General features: G+C 41.1%; 1 protein-coding gene across 4 annotated transcripts in view; it reads left to right on the forward strand.

Annotated features, from left to right (window-relative positions):
• The window catches only part of cdk14 (cyclin dependent kinase 14), a 300,539-nt gene that overhangs the window by 97,063 nt on the left and 184,021 nt on the right, over nucleotides 1-19,455 (forward strand). For all 4 annotated transcript variants that reach the window (XM_074682607.1, XM_074682608.1, XM_074682609.1 and 1 more), the window contains 4 exons: nucleotides 3,721-3,815; nucleotides 4,317-4,396; nucleotides 11,243-11,337; nucleotides 18,619-18,681. In XM_074682607.1, the coding sequence (XP_074538708.1) occupies nucleotides 3,721-3,815; nucleotides 4,317-4,396; nucleotides 11,243-11,337; nucleotides 18,619-18,681 (333 nt within the window). The remainder of the gene's footprint in view (nucleotides 1-3,720; nucleotides 3,816-4,316; nucleotides 4,397-11,242; nucleotides 11,338-18,618; nucleotides 18,682-19,455) is intronic.

The raw sequence follows: 19,455 nt of genomic DNA on the forward strand, positions 1-19,455 counted from the left end.
ACCAGCTAGATTTGGTTAGCGAAAGTCTGCTAGCTTATTGCTAACGTCAATAGAAAATCTGATTGACGGGCTAACGCGATTAGCATCGGGACTATCTTCCCGTCTATGAACTTAATATAGCTTTAACAGACAAACCTAAAATACTCCTCTTATCAATATCCACTGGAAAACATTTCCTGTCCCTTGAAAATTGATAAGAAATGATTGAAACTGCAAAAAGAGCGCTTGCACTGACGTCAAGATCGGGGTAGTTACCCGGATTTGCAGATGCCTTGGAGGTACGCGAACGTAAATGTTGAATGGACGGAGGTAGAAGTTCGCGGTGAAATATGATTTTAAAATGTCTTATCGGCCAAAGAGTGTGGTAAAAAGGCAGAATACACTAAAACTCAATGTGAAAGCCAGCCAGAAACAGAAAGATATTTTGAAAAGTTACACCTAATAAGCGGGAGCAACCCATACCAGGAGTTAGCATCCTCTACCCAAAGGTATCAAACCAAGATGTTACTGCTATAATTTTCATGGAACAGGAGGTCCATGGATGTTCTTTTGGGAGAGGCTCACTTTAGAAAAGCCTCTGAAAGACCCTGAGTTTTACTTTTTGTAGCACTTGTATCAACTTATACAACAGTAAAGCTAATGGACCAGTTTTAGGTTGGTTAGGAGTGGGAGTAAATGTATAAAACAGACCACAGACCAGAATACTTTAAATGCAAAACACTGCGCTTTACTGATTGCAAACTGATCAATGCAGTATAATGAACATCAACACAGTTTTTAATCCTGCAGGTGTAAACAAGGTAACAGAAATTCACAGAATGAAACAGATATATAACCAGATTTCCCTTTTAATCTCCATAAACTATTTTAGAACTAGTTTAGTTTGGATGTAAGTACTAGTTGGGATTGCTACTTTCAATAAGACAGCTAATATTTTTATTTTAGACCAGTCTTTAATTAACTATCTTAATTTAAGTAAACAATTTGTTCCTAATTAAGTCTTGTTATCTTTCTCGAGTTAACTCTTTTTCTTTTCCCAGATGAAAGATCAGTATCTTAGTTTTAAAATCTATAACCCAAATAAGATGAGATATAATATACCGTTCTCAGTGTAAATCATAAACGTGACAGTTATGAAAATAAAACACAGTATAAGGTATAACTTTAAACTCTGCTTGAAATAAATCAAACCTAGTTCCAACTTCAAGCTTAAGTTCAGTTCAAAATCTTGTATCCAGTTCAGTTCAAAACCCAGGTGTGTTTCTGAGTGATTTTAGCTCCAAGGAACAAAGAAAAAAAAGGGAAAAAAAAAAGGTATGTATCCGATACTCCTACCGCTCTGGCAGCGAGTTTACCAAGTCCATCAACGCGCAGCAAATCTTGTCACTGGCACGAGGAAACGTGGGCTCTGAGATCACTGTCTATGGGTTGGCTCGCCATCTTGTTTCTCCTCGTGTGGGAATGGTTTCACACATTCAGCGATATCCAGGCGACGACAAGGGGGAAAACCCGACCTGCACAACAGGCCATGAGAAAAAGAATAAATTTACTCTGTAAATATAAATCTATTCAATAAAGTTTTACAGTCAATGTGTCTGCTACACAATTGTAATGCTGCTCTTAGCTTCACGCTAATGTCCGTTCACTCACATACAAGCATCACAGGCAAAAAACACATCATGGACAAAGTTTCAGCCAAAGGAGTTTAAACTCACCAAAACCGCTGTGGTTCTTAAGGATAAGGTGTTCATAAATCCCGACCAGGTACGTTCTTTTTATAGGTTCTGGCAGTTTAATGTTCACTGATAACTCACTGCTTCTCCTCTGCTATCTGCTATCTGCTTCGCGCTCTGAGCTGAGTTATGACAATGCGAGCGCATCGCGTCTCTTAAAGGGGAAGTGTCAGTTTTTTTTTTCTGTAGGCAGACTCTTAAATGTTTCCATTAAAGGGCTATCAAAACGTTTTTAACTGACCCTCAATCAATGAAATACATACATTTAACCATATAATCATATTTATGCATTTTAATCACTTGTTTGCTCATTTTAATGACAACTCTATTTATTTACACCATGGGTTTTTAAAGTGGGTTACATTATGTATTATCTATTGCCATGAATTACCTCTGACTCAAAGTTGTACTCTATAATAATGAATGCACTTTTACTAAAGTGTGACTTTAAGGTGCTAAGGGCAGAGAACACACCTACCTGACAGGAAATGTTGTGATCAGACTCAAAAGTTGAGATCAATGACAGATTATTGCCTTGGAAATCCTGATTCAGCATAGCTTACTACAGTGTTCTCCATTCTTCAGAGAACAATTTACACTCTTCTCTCCAATCTGTGGTCATTTTTAGTAGTGAAAAGCATATGAAATGTTTTTTCTCAGTCCCACCGATTAGTGCAGCAAAAAAACACAGCAGTAATTTACCATTTTGTGCTACAACAATCATCTATACCTGCGAGCTCAATGCCGTTCTGTTGTGAGAGTACCTCCAAGTGCTTTTTAGGAGCTGTTCTGTGTACTCAGATAAAGTTTGACTGACAAAGAGGGTTGTGACCGTCAAGTGTTGCTCTGCCCTTAAACAAGACCAGACAGAGTAGAGACTCCACTGAGGACAGATGTTGAACCGTCTCTGTTTTTACATACTTTCAACAATTCTGCAAGCAGTGTCTTTGTGTTAAAAGATGGTTTTAAACAGTGGTGCAGAAAGAAACTAAGACAGCTGTATTTTTATTTTTCCTAAATGGTAAATAGTTTCTACCTGTCGCTCTTAATGCAGATTTAAAGTCTTTAAGTTTTTAGGTGATTTTTCTTGCGACCTTACATACCTCTAGGAAAGTCAAGGATGTCTTTTCAAGAGAAGATATTTCATTTTTTATTCAAGCTCACATTCATGCAAATAAAGGCCATTTTAAAATGTTTAATTCAGGATGTTTGCGTCAGAAAAAGACTGAATATATGGATGAAAAATGTATGAGAACGTCTTTGTTTTCTAAGCTCAGCCTGGTGTTGAGGAAAGGAACATGAGTCTCTGTGAGAGGCTCCACAGGCCACCAGGAGGGGAATATCTTACTGTCCAACTGAGTAGTTTCACAGATAGAGTTTCACTTCCTGCTGGATCCCCAGGGGAACGTCTAATTTGTTTAGAGAAGCTCTCAGAAACTCTGAGCTTATTTCAGCTGCAGAGGAAGGCAGGGTAAACAATGAAGCGGGGGCGGATGGTGCAGATGCAGCAGAGACATTCTCTGGAGGTGTGCTGTGATGTTAGAAACATGCTTCTTAAAGGTTGTCCTGGTCTGTTGCAAACTTTGAGCGTTCAGTTTGCTTGGGGACTAATAAAGCATGCAAGGTTTGAGTCTGCAGAGGTACACGCAGGTGTTTTTTAAAGTAGAGGTATTTTTTTAGATTTACATCCCAACTAAATAAGAACTCTTTATTCCTCAATTGTAATTCTGTGTAAAATGCTGACAAAGAACAGTGTAAAACAAAGTTATGGGGAGGCCATTAAATGAAAACTCCTCTTCAGAGTTCTCCTATGAAGAGTTATGGAGATGCTCCCTCCTCCTCCCTGACGATGCAGCAGAGAGGTTTAATATCACGCACAGACTCGTAACGTCTTCTGTGAAATCCTCAGAGAGTTTTACTTTCAGGGTTACTCATTTCATCCCTCTAATATTAACTTTTCATATCTTGTTCTGTCTTCTTCCCTCAGCCCACAAGCCCCAAGTTTGGAAAAGCGGATTCTTATGAAAAGCTGGAGAAACTGGGAGAGGGTTCATATGCCACAGTTTACAAAGGAAAGAGCAAGTAAGTAGAGCACGTATGACACTCTTCTGTGGAGTTCTATGAGCCTGTGGAGCAGGCAGTGAATGTTACAGTTAATTACTCAGGAGCAGTGTTAGACCTGACTGAGCTCATTAACTGGAACAGTAATAACACTGAGCCGTGGATGTTTTTTATCCTGCCTGTTTGAACATGTGCACTGCCATATCTAACAACAGTTCAAATGATGTTTTATCCATTCCTCTATTCGTTACGTCCCAGTGTTTACGGTGCTAAGATTTCTGTCTTGTTTTTTTTTTCTTAATTAAATTCTGAAAAGTCCAGCTTTGATTGATGAGCTAAACTTTGTTCACTTTAAATCCTGTGTCAGTGAACACAAGACCCACTCCACTGCCGCTGAATTACATTTCAGTCACTTAACAAACCCCACACTTCTCCAGCTTCACTGATTTTAATACTTAGAACAATTAAAAAAACACAAACCAGGGATTCAAACAGTCAGCGTGTGCTCTGTGTTGTGTTCAGGGTGAATGGGAAACTGGTGGCCTTGAAGGTGATCCGTCTGCAGGAGGAGGAGGGAACGCCTTTCACTGCAATAAGAGAAGGTAGGTGCCGAGAGGACTTTCACTGAGATTTGTTTTACTGGGATGAAAACAAAGACAGTTTTTTTCACACAAATTTAAAATGCATGCTGTATTTTTTTTTTTTTTTTTTGCTGCTAACAGTATGGCCAAATAGGACGCTTCATTTACTGTATTTTCTGGACTATATGTTGCATCAGTAAAAAAATGTGTCATGAAGAGGTAAAACACATATATAAGCTGCACTGGACTATAAGTGGTATTTTTTTTAGAATGATTTGTTTTTTGTTTTACTGTATTTATAGATTAAGGGTCTTCAACCTGTGGCTCTGGAGCCTCATGTGGCCCTTTGACTCCTTTGCAGTGGCTCCTTATAGCTTTAAAAAAGTATCACTGAAATAAATGTTTATTTTTCTCACAGAAGGTGTTGATGATTAAAGACACAGACACTAAATAAAATCATGTGTTAACATTTTGTTGAACTAAATCTTCATCCCATCTGTCAATAAATCCTGCCACTGCTCTACTTCACCTCCTACAACATCAACAGTCCACCAACTTTCCATGCACCTGTGGCTAACCTCAGGTTTTACAGCCCTGCTAGAATAACTTAATCTACAAGAAGACAAATCTTGAAGAAAATACAGATTTTAATTCTAAAAGCATGGATTCAGTTCACTGATAACGTGGCGGCTTTATATACATGCTTGTTATATGGCAGGACATCAGCAAACAACTCAAAATGATAAGTTGAAGAATATTATGTTATCAACTTCAGGTATTTTTTCAAAGACGATTATTTTTTGTAAGTTTATTGGGTTCCTTTTTTAAGTTTTGCAAATTTTTTAAACTAAAAAAAACTATGAAATTTTGCTAATTTCTGAAATGTCTAGATTTTTAGAATTTTTTCAAAACTTTCATAAATTTCATTTGTTTTTAACTTTTTGAATCTTTTCTTTTCAAAACTTTTTTGAAACTTCAAAGATTTTTGAAATTTCATTTTTGTTTAAATGATGCAAAATTTTGAAGATTTAAAAATTATTTGAATTTTCCCACATTATTGAAATTTCAATTTTTTAAAAAAAAAAATTGCAATTTTTTAAAATGTATTTATTTTTCTTGTTTGGATTATTATTTACTAGATTTCAACTGTGTAATTATGAATTTTATATACTTTATAGTCTCTATTGTGAAGATAAAATAGATTTTGCGCTCTGGCATGACTTTATTTCAGGTGAGCTGAGGTAAAATGGCTCCCTTGAATATTTTTCCTACAGCACCTCATTTCTGTGACCATAGTTGAGTTTCAGTTTCTCATCTCAACGTGTGCCCCCCCCCCCTTCTTTTCCGTGAGAGCTGGTTAGACTGGTGCAGTGTGAGCTCAAATGAGTTCCATCAGGTAAACGTTTTAAAAAGTTACTGGAGTTTCAACTCTAGTTTGTGACTCAAATCCTGAAAAATTGTTTACAACAGAGAAAAAATAAGTTGCCAGTGAACTTTTATTTCTCTAAATCACGTTATCAAGTGCTAAACCAGGAGCTGTCAGGCTGCCCAGGCCGGAGGTGCAGAGCCTCCGTCAGCACACAGTGCCGTTGGCGTGTGGAGATATTCCCTCATCAATATTCCTCATGGATGAACTCAGTGAGCTTTATCTATAAAAGTATCAAATAACACAGCACCTCATCTATTTCATACATTGACTATAGGTCAATACTGAAAAACAGTAAATGTGGACACAAAAGCCTTCAGGAGGATGTTTAAGAGAGATTGCATTTTAAAGGCTGCGTGGAACAGGTGTGTTTTTCATTTGGCGCTGAAGGCGGTAGGGTCTGCAGTGTCATGAGAGAGAATTCCAAGGAGAGGGGGCGGCGACAGAGAAAGCTCTGTCCCCCCAGGCTCAGTGCTTGGTCTAAGGGATGTTAAGGAGGTTTGCATGTGAGGAGCAGAGGGTGCAGGAGGGGTCGAAAGGGTGAAGCTTGGGCCTGGTTATGGAGTGCTTCGTGGGTGAGCAGGAGGATTTTGAATTTGATGCGGTATAGGACAGGAAGCCAGCGGAGATCTTGGAGAATGGGGTGATGTGGCACGGCCACAGGTGAGGAGGGGGGCAGCAGAGTATTGGTTGTTTCATACAGGAGGCTGTTCCAGAAGTTGATGCAGGATGTGATGAAGGTGTGGATGAGGGTTTCAGCTGCAGGGAAAGAAAGAGGGGCGCAGACTGGCCATCATATTGAGATGGAGGAAAGCTGTTTTTGTGACAGCTTTGGTGTGAGTTTATGATGACTCCAAGGTTCCACCAGGGGGAAGAGGGTAGAGTTGTGAAGGGACAAATACAACAGTCTTTGGCTGTTGAAATGAGGGATTTGGGCCTGTTAGGGGAATGTCAGATTTGGAGTAGTTGAGTTTGAGTAAATCAGTTTGCAACAGGAGCTGGTGTCAGAGTTTAAGAGTGAGAGGGTGGACTGGGTCAGAGAGGTGATGGACTCGGTGGGTTTGTAGAATTGCATTGTCGTCGGCGTAACAATAGCCACGTATACATGGACCCAAATATTCCGCTTGCATTCGGTTTATTTGCTCAAACTGAAAGAATTTAACCTTTGTATACACCTCATTCTGAAAGAAAAGAGCCGATCTGAATGTACATCGAATCGGTTTTACAGTGGCGGAATATTCCTTTCCCCAAACCGATTGAGGTATCATGTATCCACTCAAATGGAAATTTTTCAGGATGCGTTCTTTTAGCACATGCTCAGATATGACGTAAGACACAACTAGAGACGTTCCTCAATTTTAAAAATGGTGGCGAGCCGTCAGCACTGGACTGCTGTAGAAAGTTTGTTTCTGATCCAAATTTTGAAAGAAATGAACATAATTTCAAGACTGGACGGACGACAAACTCGCAGTACGGAGTATAGCAACGTCGTGATAAACAAACTGTCGTCCTCCAGCTTTGATAAATCTGGTGATGTTTACGTTTGTTTGAGCATGCCTCATTGACTATTCTGTTTGATTATAGCGGCGCGTGTAGACCAGAGATTGGAATATTCCTTTCCATGTATACTATTGTTTTCAGAAAAGTCATTCGGAAAGATTCAATTCAGAAAGACAAAAAACTCCTCATGTGACCATGGCTAGTGACAACAGAGATCCTGACAATGGGGAAACAGAACAAAGCTGTAACGCTGATCAGCTTTCTGCACTTATTTCAGCTGTACCCCTTAGCCGTCAGACTGTTTCCCATGTTTCATACTCTGCATTACACTAACAGGTTGTCAGGCTGTTTAATTAGTGTGACGGAGCTCTGAGTCAAAGCAGGACTAATTAGTCGGGGCTGACGTTAAAGAGCTGCTTTCTACTTCTCATAACTGACCTAGCCGTACGTTCCCTTTCTACAAACCATGAAGCTGTGTGTTTCCATTCAGGGTCATTTTCTTCACTTTCAGACCAAGTGCTGCTTTGCCTTTAATTATATTATCTGACAGAAGCAGCCTATTAACTGGAACAGGCATCAGATATTCATTTTAGTTGCTTTCTTTTAATCAACGAGCTCCCACGGCTGGGTATGAATAAAAAAAAAAGGAACTGAAAGTTTCCAGGAAAACTTCTCCTGTGTCCCAGAGATAAAAACAAAACAGAAGATTATTTCTGCAAAAAGTGATTTCAGCTGCTCTGAACTCATAAACACAGGAGGAAAAAAAACAATTGAGTTCAGAGTTAAAAAACTCATCTGCAGATTTCTTTTCTCCCTCCTCAGGGCTTTAGAAGATTTAACTTCCAAACTGAAGATTCAGAGTCCCTGCAGCTTCAGCCTGAACACAGAGCAGAACTTTTCCTCAGATAAATCAGAGCCTGGTTTCTCAGGAGGCCACGTTTTACCTGTCGGCTGAGCTCTGAATGTTAAACGAGCTGATGAAAGGAACTCGCGGACGATGACTCATGTAAGGGATCTGTTTCGTGGTTTGGTGGAGTACAAACATTGGAAAGAGTTTGCTTTACAGAGACATTTCCACACTGTGATACGGTAGCTGAGAAATGCAGATGAAATTACAATGTTTGAAACACTCATACAAACTTTTGACAAAATTTACACTTCACAGAACATTTTCACAATTAAAATAAAACTAAATTTGATTGTAAAAACACTTTTACCAAGGACAAAAAAAATAACAAGATGCAAAATGCTTTTACAAGCATTGAGAATAATTTACAAAGTCAGAATTTTGACTGAAAGGAAATGCATGAAATGCTGAAAGTGACCCGGAAACCTCTGAAATTTGGCCACCCCCTCATGAGCTCCCTCGAGAAAGTTGTCCAAAACGCAGCGTGTTATCTTCGGACATCATATTTTGTGTTTTGTGTGGGCTGCTTCTAGATTTTTTAAACAACCTGGAGGAAACAGGACCAGGTGTGATGGATTGTTTTGCAAAATGTTGTACCTCCAAGAACAATGACTTCAGTCTTCTCTGAGTTCAGCAGTAAGAAGTTTCTGCTCATCCAGGACCATAGGTCTTTGAGAATCTTAAAAGTGTGCAGAAACCCTCTTGAAGCATCGGTGTTAATGGCAATGAATCAGCTTTTGGAGCCACCCTCAAGTGGCCACCTGAGGAACTGCACTTTATCTCACCTCTGCTTCATTTTCAGACACGTGAGGTTTCCCTTTGGCCCACACACTCAACAGCATTTGAATTTAGATGAGAAAATGATTCTGTTTGATCTGCGTATGATACAGACCTGACAAAGTGAGACACGCACACACACATACACACACACACACACAGGGTCACACCCCTCCCTGTGAGCGGATCAGTAAAGCACTTTGAAATTGAACTAATTCAGCAATTACTGCTGTGGAAGCTCCCAGCACTGATATGTGAGCAGCATCACACACTGCTGCTGAATAAAGTAATATATCCAGAGAGGAGAGCCGTGTGTGTGTGTGTGTGTGTGTGTGTGTGTGTGTGTGTGTGTGTCCATGCCTATTAAAAGTGCACACATGCATGCCCATTACTGGAGATAGGGAGGGTGTATGCGTGTGAGTGAGCGGAGATGAATCTTCAAACACTGACAGATCTTTGAGGTGTGTGTGTAGCTCTGACCTGGTGCGTGCTCAGAGGAGTCCTGCCGTCAGATTTTTCTGAACAACCTTTATGTTCTTGGAGCGGATGAATGTATTCATGAGGTTTTAGTTCTCACTGCTCCTCTGTGGATGTTTCTGTCAAACCTGCTGTGTCCTTGGAAAAATAACTTTTTGTTTGCCAAATGAATCAAATTGGCAACAGTGTGAAAAAGCCATTTGTGCGCGGTAATAAAAACCGCTCTTATTATTCTGCTCTCACATTCTGTCCTGATGAGATGGTTCCCTGAACTGCTGCACGGCGGCCAGATGAGATTTGCTGTCTGCTGTCTGTTGGCCTGTTAATGTGCTCAGTGTTATCACAGAGAGATCTGCAGTTTGTTGTTTAAGCTTCATAACCTTTGAAAACTCCACACTGGCTTTGGTTTCATGAATGTTGTGGAGTCAGAAGAGAGTGCTGCTCACATGAACTGTGATGGGCGGAGAACAACATGTGGAAATAGAGAATGGTAAGCTAGGAAAAGTTGAAAAAAGGCAAAATGCATTATTTTTTTTTTTAAAAAGTAAAAAAATTAAAAACAGAAGACACAATGCAATGATTCAGTCTTTATGTTTTGTTTGTTTCACAGTTTGGTTTCCTTCTTGTGGGGTTCCGTTGTCGTTATCCTTTGTGAATCTCCTGTTTCCTTGCGGGTCTGTTTTGGTTCTGTCATGTGTCTGCTTTTTGTTGCGTTGATTCTTTTGTTTCAGTGTTAAATCACCACGGTAACTCATGCTGAACAGCTCTGGAGCAGGTTAGGTTCTGGATCAGAGATCAACGAGTCAAAAAGCACCACCTCCTGACCAATCAGCTCTCTTGGAAAATGGCCCGCTCATTCTTAAAAGTTCCTGTTGCAGTTAGTGTGTGGATCGTGAGAGGAGCGCTTGGGAAGTAAAGAGTTAGGAGGGATAGATGTAATCCTTTGATGTCCCCAGTGACATCCTGTACCACAGATACAGATTTTCATCAGATGGACTGAGCTCTGGTAGAGTCTGGACTGCCCTGTCTAACAGTGCTGACCTCTGCGTCGTTTTATATTAGGAATTACTACAGAGTTACAGTATTCTCTGTTAATCAATGATGAAATATTCATTTCAGATTAAGAGCATGAAGCTGAAGCAGATATGTGTTTGCGTTCTTGCCTAGAATGTTTTCATCTGCAGCCTCAGAGTTTTAAAACCTGTTTTTTTACACTGAGTTGAATTTGGCTCACAGGCTCACTGTGTGAGTTTGCTCCAGATTTTCCGGCCTGCAGAATTTTCCCACGCAAACTAAGCCTGACTAATTACTGATTACACACTGTATCTCTTTTTTTTTATACATGCACAATCTTCCCAGACTGCTCTGAAGGTCTGACTCAAACGAGCGCCTGGCTTGTGAAAGTCTTAGCGAGTCTGTCTCAGAATGTGCTGATCACACCCGGCTCCATCGGTTAGACTCTGAGACGAGCTTTGCCAGGAGAGTCGACTTGCTCATCTCCCCACACATCATCACACTGATGTGCTCATTAAGCATGTCCATTACATCATAACTGTGTTGATTAACGGCTGTTGGAGCTTACAGCAGTAAATCCAGCCTTTGTTTTCATCTTCTGTTTTAATCTTTTCTTAATCCCCTCTATGTATGTACGCAGAGCGGCTGACGGAGGCCTCTGCTGCACCCTAATGATGCTGCTAATGAAGGCATAGATCATCCCAACTCCTCCGCTATCTGAAGACGTGCTTTCCATTAACACTCTCTGTCTGATCTGTCTCCGCAGCATCCCTTCTGAAAGGTCTGAAGCACGCCAACATAGTGCTGCTCCATGACATCATCCACACCAAGGAAACCCTGACGCTGGTCTTTGAATATGTGGTGAGTGTGCACGCCGCCGCGCTCTCTAAACCGAGCCTGCAGAGGTCTGAAATTAGTTTGAGGATCTGTTTTTAGTGTTTGTTCAAAGCAGGAGAAGCCATGGTTTTAAAGGGCGCAGAGGTCAGCTCTTCACCTTCTGTGTGTGTCTGTGAGTGTGTGTGTCTGTGAGTGTGTGTGTCTGTGAGTGTGTGTCTGTTTTTACTTTGATTGATTTGACCTCAGAGTCTCCTCGCTGCCTGAGTTTCACTTTTTTAACGCTCAGCCCACAGAAACATGAGCTGTGGGTATTTTGATTGCCACACTCTTCTTTATAGGACACTTGGAGAATGTAAAAGCAGCCTTGGCTTTTTCCACTCCTCGCTCGGTGCCATAGAAAAGCAGACTGAGGCACCAAACACTGGTCTGTCTGTGCCCAGAACAGGACGCCAGGCGGCTGTTTTATTGGAAGGTCACTGTTTCGGTACCTCTCCACGACTGACTTATATAACAGCGTGGACATAAAGACGGACAAAGACCTTTTATTGATGGATTAATTGCCTTTAGAAAAGCTTCCTGCTGAAAATGCTGCAGAGTGCACTTTCAAATAGGTAACACCTGAATAGAGGAGATTTTCTTTGTCAGTGCAGTGACCATCAAGGTTGATTTGAAAGCTTCCTTTGGGCAGCGCACATTTAAAAGGGAAGGTTGAGTATTTTAAATCTGAATGCTGATTTTCCATAATTTGGGGGTTTTGATGTGAGGAAGGAAAAAATTCGGAATTTTTCCAGTTGCTTCAATTCTCAACAAAGAAATCAGCTGGAAAACTGTGACATAAACAGAGAAAACCACATTTTTTAAAATCTCATCAAGAGGCGGTCTTACACTTTTTATTGTTTTGAACAGATATAAAGTATGGATGCTGGATGTGCAGACTGAGCATGTGCAGATTTTCAGACCTCTACATATTCATATGTTGGAGAAATCCCTAAATCTGTAAATGCATTAAAACACTCTGTTCTACAAACAGCACCAGATCTTCATCAGAATTACTAAAATGATGAGGTCAGGAAGAATCTCCTAACTGTTTGATAAAAGGGGTGTAATGATCCATCGATATAGATCGATAAATCGATTGGTTAAGCAATGATCCAATTACATCGATGGAAAGTCGAAACATCGATCAACATCGTGGTGTGTAATGTACGCCTTTATTTTGAAATCCCAACCGAACATGCATGTCCGTTTCCGACCAATCACAAGTCGTTCTGAAGTTTCCTCTCAAGCCTCATGCACTCAGGGTATGAGACACACATTTGAACCTTTTCACTCTCTGACACGCCACGCCTGATATTTCTCCTCCTGTAAAATGTGCTGTTTAGCGCCCACCGAGTCACACCGCTGTAAGCGAACATGTAGCAAGACGCTGTTAGCATCACAGAGCTGAAAGGGAGCCAGACATATCGGCCAATCATAAAATAGCTCTCCTGTATCTGGGTAAGATACAGTCGACCTGACTGCAGAGGATGCATGCTGCACAGACGACAGGAGTGCATCATCACACGACTGCAGTGAGTTATCTCATAATTTGATTTTGTAGCCACTGATTCATGAAATTTCATAAAGTTAAAAAGTAAAACAGCGAGAGCTTAGTGTCATTCCTCCTCCACATCGACTGTTACACAGTGAAACCAAGTCTGATCACACTGACATACAAACTGTGGTTATCAGGCATCACAGTAAAAAAAAAACTATCAATGCTAAGTTCGATTGAACAATAGAAATGTTTGGGTTTCATTAAAATCAAAGCTTCACATTTTTGGTTTGATAGAAAATGGTCAAATGTTGGAGGTCAATAATAAAGTTGATGTAATCAGTAATTTTTAATGATAGTGTTGCATCATTACTTGATATAATAACCAAACATTACAGTATAACAGTAAGACCCATACAGTAATTGTGGGGGCAAAAAAAGCACCTTACCTGAATTTAACCAGTGATAATTTTAAAGCATAATTAGATCATACAGATGGCTATAATCCTCTACAAACTATCATACCCAAAGGTCAGCACATCGTTCCACATTTCAGTACTAAAACTATCAAAATTGTTTTGTATTTCTTTCTTGCCTCAGGTGAAATGTTGCTGATTGTGTTCAGTGAGGACATAATATCGTCCTAAAACCATCGAAGGCCCCTGAATCGTATCGTATCGTTACAGACTTTGTGATATCGGCAAATATCATATCGTTGTCCAAAGAATCAATATCGTATCGTATCGTCATGAAACTGGTGATTTACACCCCTAGTTCATAACACATTGCAGGGGCAGGGCCTCAAACACCAAGGTCTACCAATAGCTCTCCCCCCCAAAAAAAACTTCCAGAAAGCTGGCCAATCAGAGGGCAGGGGATTTGTCGAGCAGGGAGCCTTAAAGAAACAACAGCTAAAACAAAGTGTTTAAGACGGAGGCTGAAATAATAGTTTTCAAAGCCCTGTTTCCACAAAGTGGTTCAGTATGGATCAGTTTGGTACGGGTCAGATCGGTATCCTATTTGCATTTCAGTAGTCAACTGTGCCCGTCTTGGTAGGTGGCGTGTAAATGGTATTGTCAATGGCCATGTCAGTAACGTGATAGCATGACGGCATAGCAGTGGGACACAGTGTGCGCCGCTAATAAATCCAACAAATATAAATCCATAAAGACTGAAACACCACCACTTTCATGCTGTTCATGACACCATTTTCCAAACAAAAAGGAATTTTTCATCAGTAAGTGGACTGGAGATTTTAACATGGTAGGGTTATGTGTTGTTCTTTATTACTGCTGTCACACAGGAAGTGACACTTCTTATGACCAATCAATGGACTGCCATGTTTTAGCTCCACCCTCTGGAGTTGGATCGGTATGCCTGGCACCCCAACAGAAGGGTACCAAAAACTGGGACGGTAATTTGGGGATCTGTCCTGGTTTCAGTCAAAGGAAACGCCACAAAACCTGTACCACACCGAGGCGAACCATCTGAACCGCTTGGTGGAAACAGTTTGAAACACTGGTGAGACAAAAATAGAGATTCTAATTAGCTGTACATGATGTAAGAATACCACAAGGGCACCAGTGGGTCAGGGTAAAGACCATGAAAGAGGCACAGCACCCCTCTTTAATGTAAATGAAAAGTCCATTCCTTTATCTTATCCAGTGCTGGATTATTTTTCAGCACATGCTGACTCTGGAGTAAATAGAGTTTGTTCCTGTGTTTGCTCAGAGGTCTAAGACTTCAGTTCAGCTCTCAGGAACTGAAACGGTCTGAAAAGTCCAGATCCTGGGTTAACCCTTCTGACTGTCTCATTGGTATTCAGCTCAGTGTTTGATGTGAAAAATGCTGAGCGAGGCCAGATCTCTGAACCAGAACATGCTTACTCAGCTTTCCATCACTCCTGCTTTTGATCAGAGAGGAAACAGGACAGTGCCCCCTTTTGGTTAAAGTAACACACACACCATGGAGGTTCAGCTTTTTCAGAGTGACTCAGAAAAGCCTCTGATGAAATGTGATGAGTCACATTCAGATGAATATGAGGAATCACTTTCTTCTTTTAAAGTGAACCAAAATATCACAGATTGATCTTTCCTCTGTTAACTGTTTTTATTTTTTCCTCTTCTGTTTTTATTCTGTTTACATATTTTAAAATATCAAATAGTTTTACCTTTTTTTCTTGGGGTCAGCTCTCTTTATTCTGGGAAACTTCCCATTCACAATCTGACACCCAAACATTTTGTCTTTACAGCTGACAGGCTAAGATTGCCATTTTTAAGATAGGAAAGTAAACAGGAAGTATATCAATTAAAAAAATATGCTTAATTTCCACTTCAGAAAGTGTTTTTTTTTTTCTTTGACCACAAACAGCCTTTTTATTTGCTCCTCTTTAGTTTTTTTTTTTTCTTTTTTTTTAATGAATCTCAATCTGAGAAATGTGTGTTAAAACCGATAAACTGGTAACACACTCACCAGCATTCAGTTTAAAAGTGGATTAAGAAAATGACAACTTTCTGTGAGTTTAAGCCAAAAATACTCTCTCAGTGTGTCAGGGTTCATCTACCTTCTTTGACATTTTTGCATCAGAAGCACTATGAAAAAAAACTTACCACCAAAAAATTCTAAAGAGGAAGTTTTGTGCTTTCCTTACACTTAATTCTGGCCCTCTGGTGCCCATGTAGTATCTTCATTTTGTTCACAGCCCAAACAGATCTTTGTTAATCTCTTACTGGTGTTTTAGAAACGTCATAATTCAGCCTCAGTCTGAGTCACTGTGTTTTAGCTGCTGTCTCTTTAAGAGTCCTCTTTAACTCCCTTCTTCCATGAAATGGATTTGGCTGCTTTGAATGAAGTCTTGTCACTTTGGAGAGGTTTTATAGCATTTCTCCCCACCTCAAAAAAAGGATTTAACTCTTTCAGAAAAAGGTCTGTAATGAGAGGGATCTTTTCTTTTTCATTTTCAGACACATGCTGCACAATTTTTAATCCCCAGAGCTTTTGGTTCTCAAACGTCACAGCTGAGGCCTATATCATGAAGCAGGATTAGTGTCTTAGCGAGATAACTTCAGGGTTAACTCTCCGTGGTGACCTACTCTGAACGGCTATTCTGCTCTGGAGCAGGATAAGTTGGAGGTTGAATCTGATCCTATGAAAAACCCTCCCACTGGCCAATCGGCTTCTCAGAAACGATGGCCTGCCCTTTTCTCCCAAACCTGGTGAACAGAGGCGCACAGGTTGTAAGAAGAGCTTTACGAAGAGAAAGGGTGTTTAAAGATCGATCAGATCCACTCGATCAAAGCGACGATTCACTGCATAAGAGGTATAGGTTCTGACGGCCCGGACTACTCTACCTCTGTGAAATATTAGAGCCGTACATTGCCCGTGCAACTCGAAGGAGTGGTGCACTGACTGTCCCACAGACATTGTGCATCGCCCTGCGATTCTTTGCCACCAGCAGCTACATGTACTCTGTCGGGGATGCGGAGCGGCTCAGCAAGTTTAAGGCATCCCGCATTGTGTATCAAGTGGCTGCTGCCCTCACGTAACTTTGGGACGAATTCAGAGCATTCCCAGGATGAATGAGAAGGAGGTGGAGCCAGTTACCTGTGATAGGTAGCTGATACTGAACAAAACATGAAGGAATTCTAGCGCAGATTTAGTCAATGAAATGTACACACAGCAGAACATATCACCACTTTTGTGGGAACATTTTAGGGGAAGCTGAGCTTCCCTTGTTGTCTTAGAGCAATCACCACTGCTTGAAACAGACTTATCAGACGTGATGATCTTCTTGTTTTTTATCTGCTCCATGTTCTTCTGACTCCAGAAGGATTACATCTGGGAGAATGACATGATAACTGGAATACACACAAATCATTTGCACAGTAGCATTTATTATTTTATGAGATTTAGAAGTGTGATCAGTATCATACTGAGCCACTGATGAGCAACTTAGGCATTTACACAGTCCACTATGCGTTGCCATGCATTTTGCCTGCGGTTGGCTGCTGCTACCGTGTTCCCCCTTACCGAGGTATTGCTTCTCTCCTCCTTGTATTGCTGCATTATCAGCCGCTGAAGAGCGGTGAAGTACGGAGATTTCTTAGTCGCTCATGATTATGATTGGTCAGCTGCCTCTGAGCCCTCCTCTTTTACGTGCGCGTTCACGGCTCTTGATGAGTCAATCCTGGGTTGAGTTACCGTGTTGATAACTCGCGTCGAGCTATCGATTATCCTGATTGCCATTGTTACGGTTACTCAATCCTGGATAGATGTGAGTTACCGCGGATAAGTTGACTGCGCTTCGTGCTATAGGCCTCAGAATGACGGCGGTTCATTCTGGTTGGCTGGCACCAGTTTTATGTCTGAAAAACACAGACAAATATGGGTTTGGCATGCCTTGAGCCGCACTTATCGGCGGATTTGCCTGTGTGGAATGAAGTTTTTTAAAAATGAATGAGAGGGGGTTATTTGTTTTTGAAAATGCTGGGCTACATGTGGACATGGACTTAGTATTTCAGTGTTTTGGATTTCTTTTGTCTCTGTCATTAGTATTCCTGTGTTTGGTTTAGCTCTCCTTGTGTTTCCCTCCTGTTTGATTGCTCCTCACGTGTTTCACCTGTGTCTTGTTTCACACCTGTGCTGATTACCCCTCTGCCTGTTCAGTCTCTGTGTTCCCTTGGTTCTTTGTCAGGTCATTGCCCTGTGTTGCTGTGGCTTGTTGCGTGTTGTTCATCCGTGTCTCCTGGTCTTAGTAAGTTTTTCTAGAGTTTTTGATTTTGGACTTTTGGATTTCTTTAGTGTTTTTGAACTCGAAATTAAACCTTTTTTGAGTTCAATTTGCACCTGGGTCCTTCCCCCAGCAATCTGTGACATGTTTAGTTAAATTCTTGGGTGTATGGTGAGTTGACCATTTCCTTACACCCCTGTTATGTTTGTGTGATCATGTGCTGCTGGGATGATTTGCAGCTGTTTCATTTCTGCAGCTTAAATAACTCCACAGCATGAGTTCAAAACTCCTCCCAGGTTAAATGTGTAAAGAAACAGGTATGACAGGTGATCATACCAGAACCCCCTGTTACTTATCCAGCCGTACAGATGGAGATGTCTGGTTTCATGGTGATCTATCATCAGCCTGTGCTGCCTTACATACAAGCAACTTCTTTTCAGGCAAAGAAATCAGCTCAGAGCTTTCCTCCAGCAGCTAATGATGAGTGACAGGGAGAGGGTGACACACAGGGAGAGGGGACCACGAATCAGGGGAGGAAAACGATGAAATAAATTACCGAAGAGAGTAAGATGGACAGGCGTGTCCGTGTCAGACCCGTCTGAATAATTCAGCAGACGAGGCTCTGCTGGGGCGGGCTGCAGTGGGACACCGTGGAGATTGTAAATATCAGTGTGATTTCTGAGCCACTGCCTCAATCTGCTAACAAAACACAGAGGTGAAGGGCAGGCCGGTGCCACTCTACATGCGTGTCACATGAGTCGGTGGTTGGTTTTCTGAAAGAGAGGACATCAGAGTGTTTCAATCAACACGTTTGAGGTGGTAAACAAAACACCAGCTCATACACACTTCTGTGTTTTTGATCAAACGTTACAAAGGAACATGAGCAGCAGTGACTAAGACACATTTTTTTACATTTGGACACAGACTGATTCACTACCATGAAGATCTACTCTTTCAGATTATATCTAAATGTCTTTTAAGCTTTAAAACTTCCCCATGCTCTGTTACTGTTCTAACATTTCTTTTCCCCTTTCTTCCACAGCACACAGACCTGTGTCAGTACATGGACAAACATCCTGGGGGTCTCCATCCAGACAACGTGAAGGTAAGGGTGTCTCAGACTCCTGATCCTGCATGAGCTGTCAGCTGAAACGTGAGGAAATGTGGCAGAACTGTTGAACATGACATTCAAGCCTCTGCTCGGCCCCTGTTGGTGCTGGTGTGTAAGCAGGATCTAATGAACCAGTTCAAGCCTCAGATCAACTGTTCAGGTGCCCGTCATGTTGAGAGGCATGGTCAGCTGTGGATGGCAGGAAAGGATGACCAGTATCAAACTAGGCAGGACTTTGACAAAGGAAACCTGGGTCTGAGTTCTCTGGATGAACAGTGTCACCCAGTTTTTCATAAACTTAAGAAAAAAGTATTTTTTCCTTTTTTTTTTTTCCCCTGTACAGAACCTACTGCAAGTGATGAAAGAGACATTTAAAACAAAATTTCCCTGGTGCTGGAAAGAGAGCAATGTGAAAATGTCAACGACTAAAGATAGAGGTTGTGAGCAGGCTGCAAAGAGGAGCATAACTTATCGTAGAAACTAAAGGATGTGACCTTTCCTGGCTCACAAACAGACATTCAACATCAGTGAGAGCAAAGTGAACTTCAGTTCCCGTTTTCAACAACAGAGGGTGCTGTGTTCTTCTGAAGTCACATGTTTTGCATCATTTCTTTGTACCTGTCTGTCACTGAACAGAGGTACAAACATGGTGGCAGGAGGTGGATGTTTGCTGTGAATTCACTCTCTAAGCAGCAGTTCCCCATGGGAGTCGCTAATTAGGGATGTCCTGATATTACATTTTCACTTCCGATACAATACCGATACTGC

Source organism: Halichoeres trimaculatus, unplaced genomic scaffold, assembly GCF_033239565.1.
Source record: "Halichoeres trimaculatus isolate MK-OKI-2021-1 unplaced genomic scaffold, fHalTri1.1 fHalTri1_scaffold_12, whole genome shotgun sequence".
Lineage (NCBI taxonomy): Eukaryota > Metazoa > Chordata > Actinopteri > Labriformes > Labridae > Halichoeres > Halichoeres trimaculatus.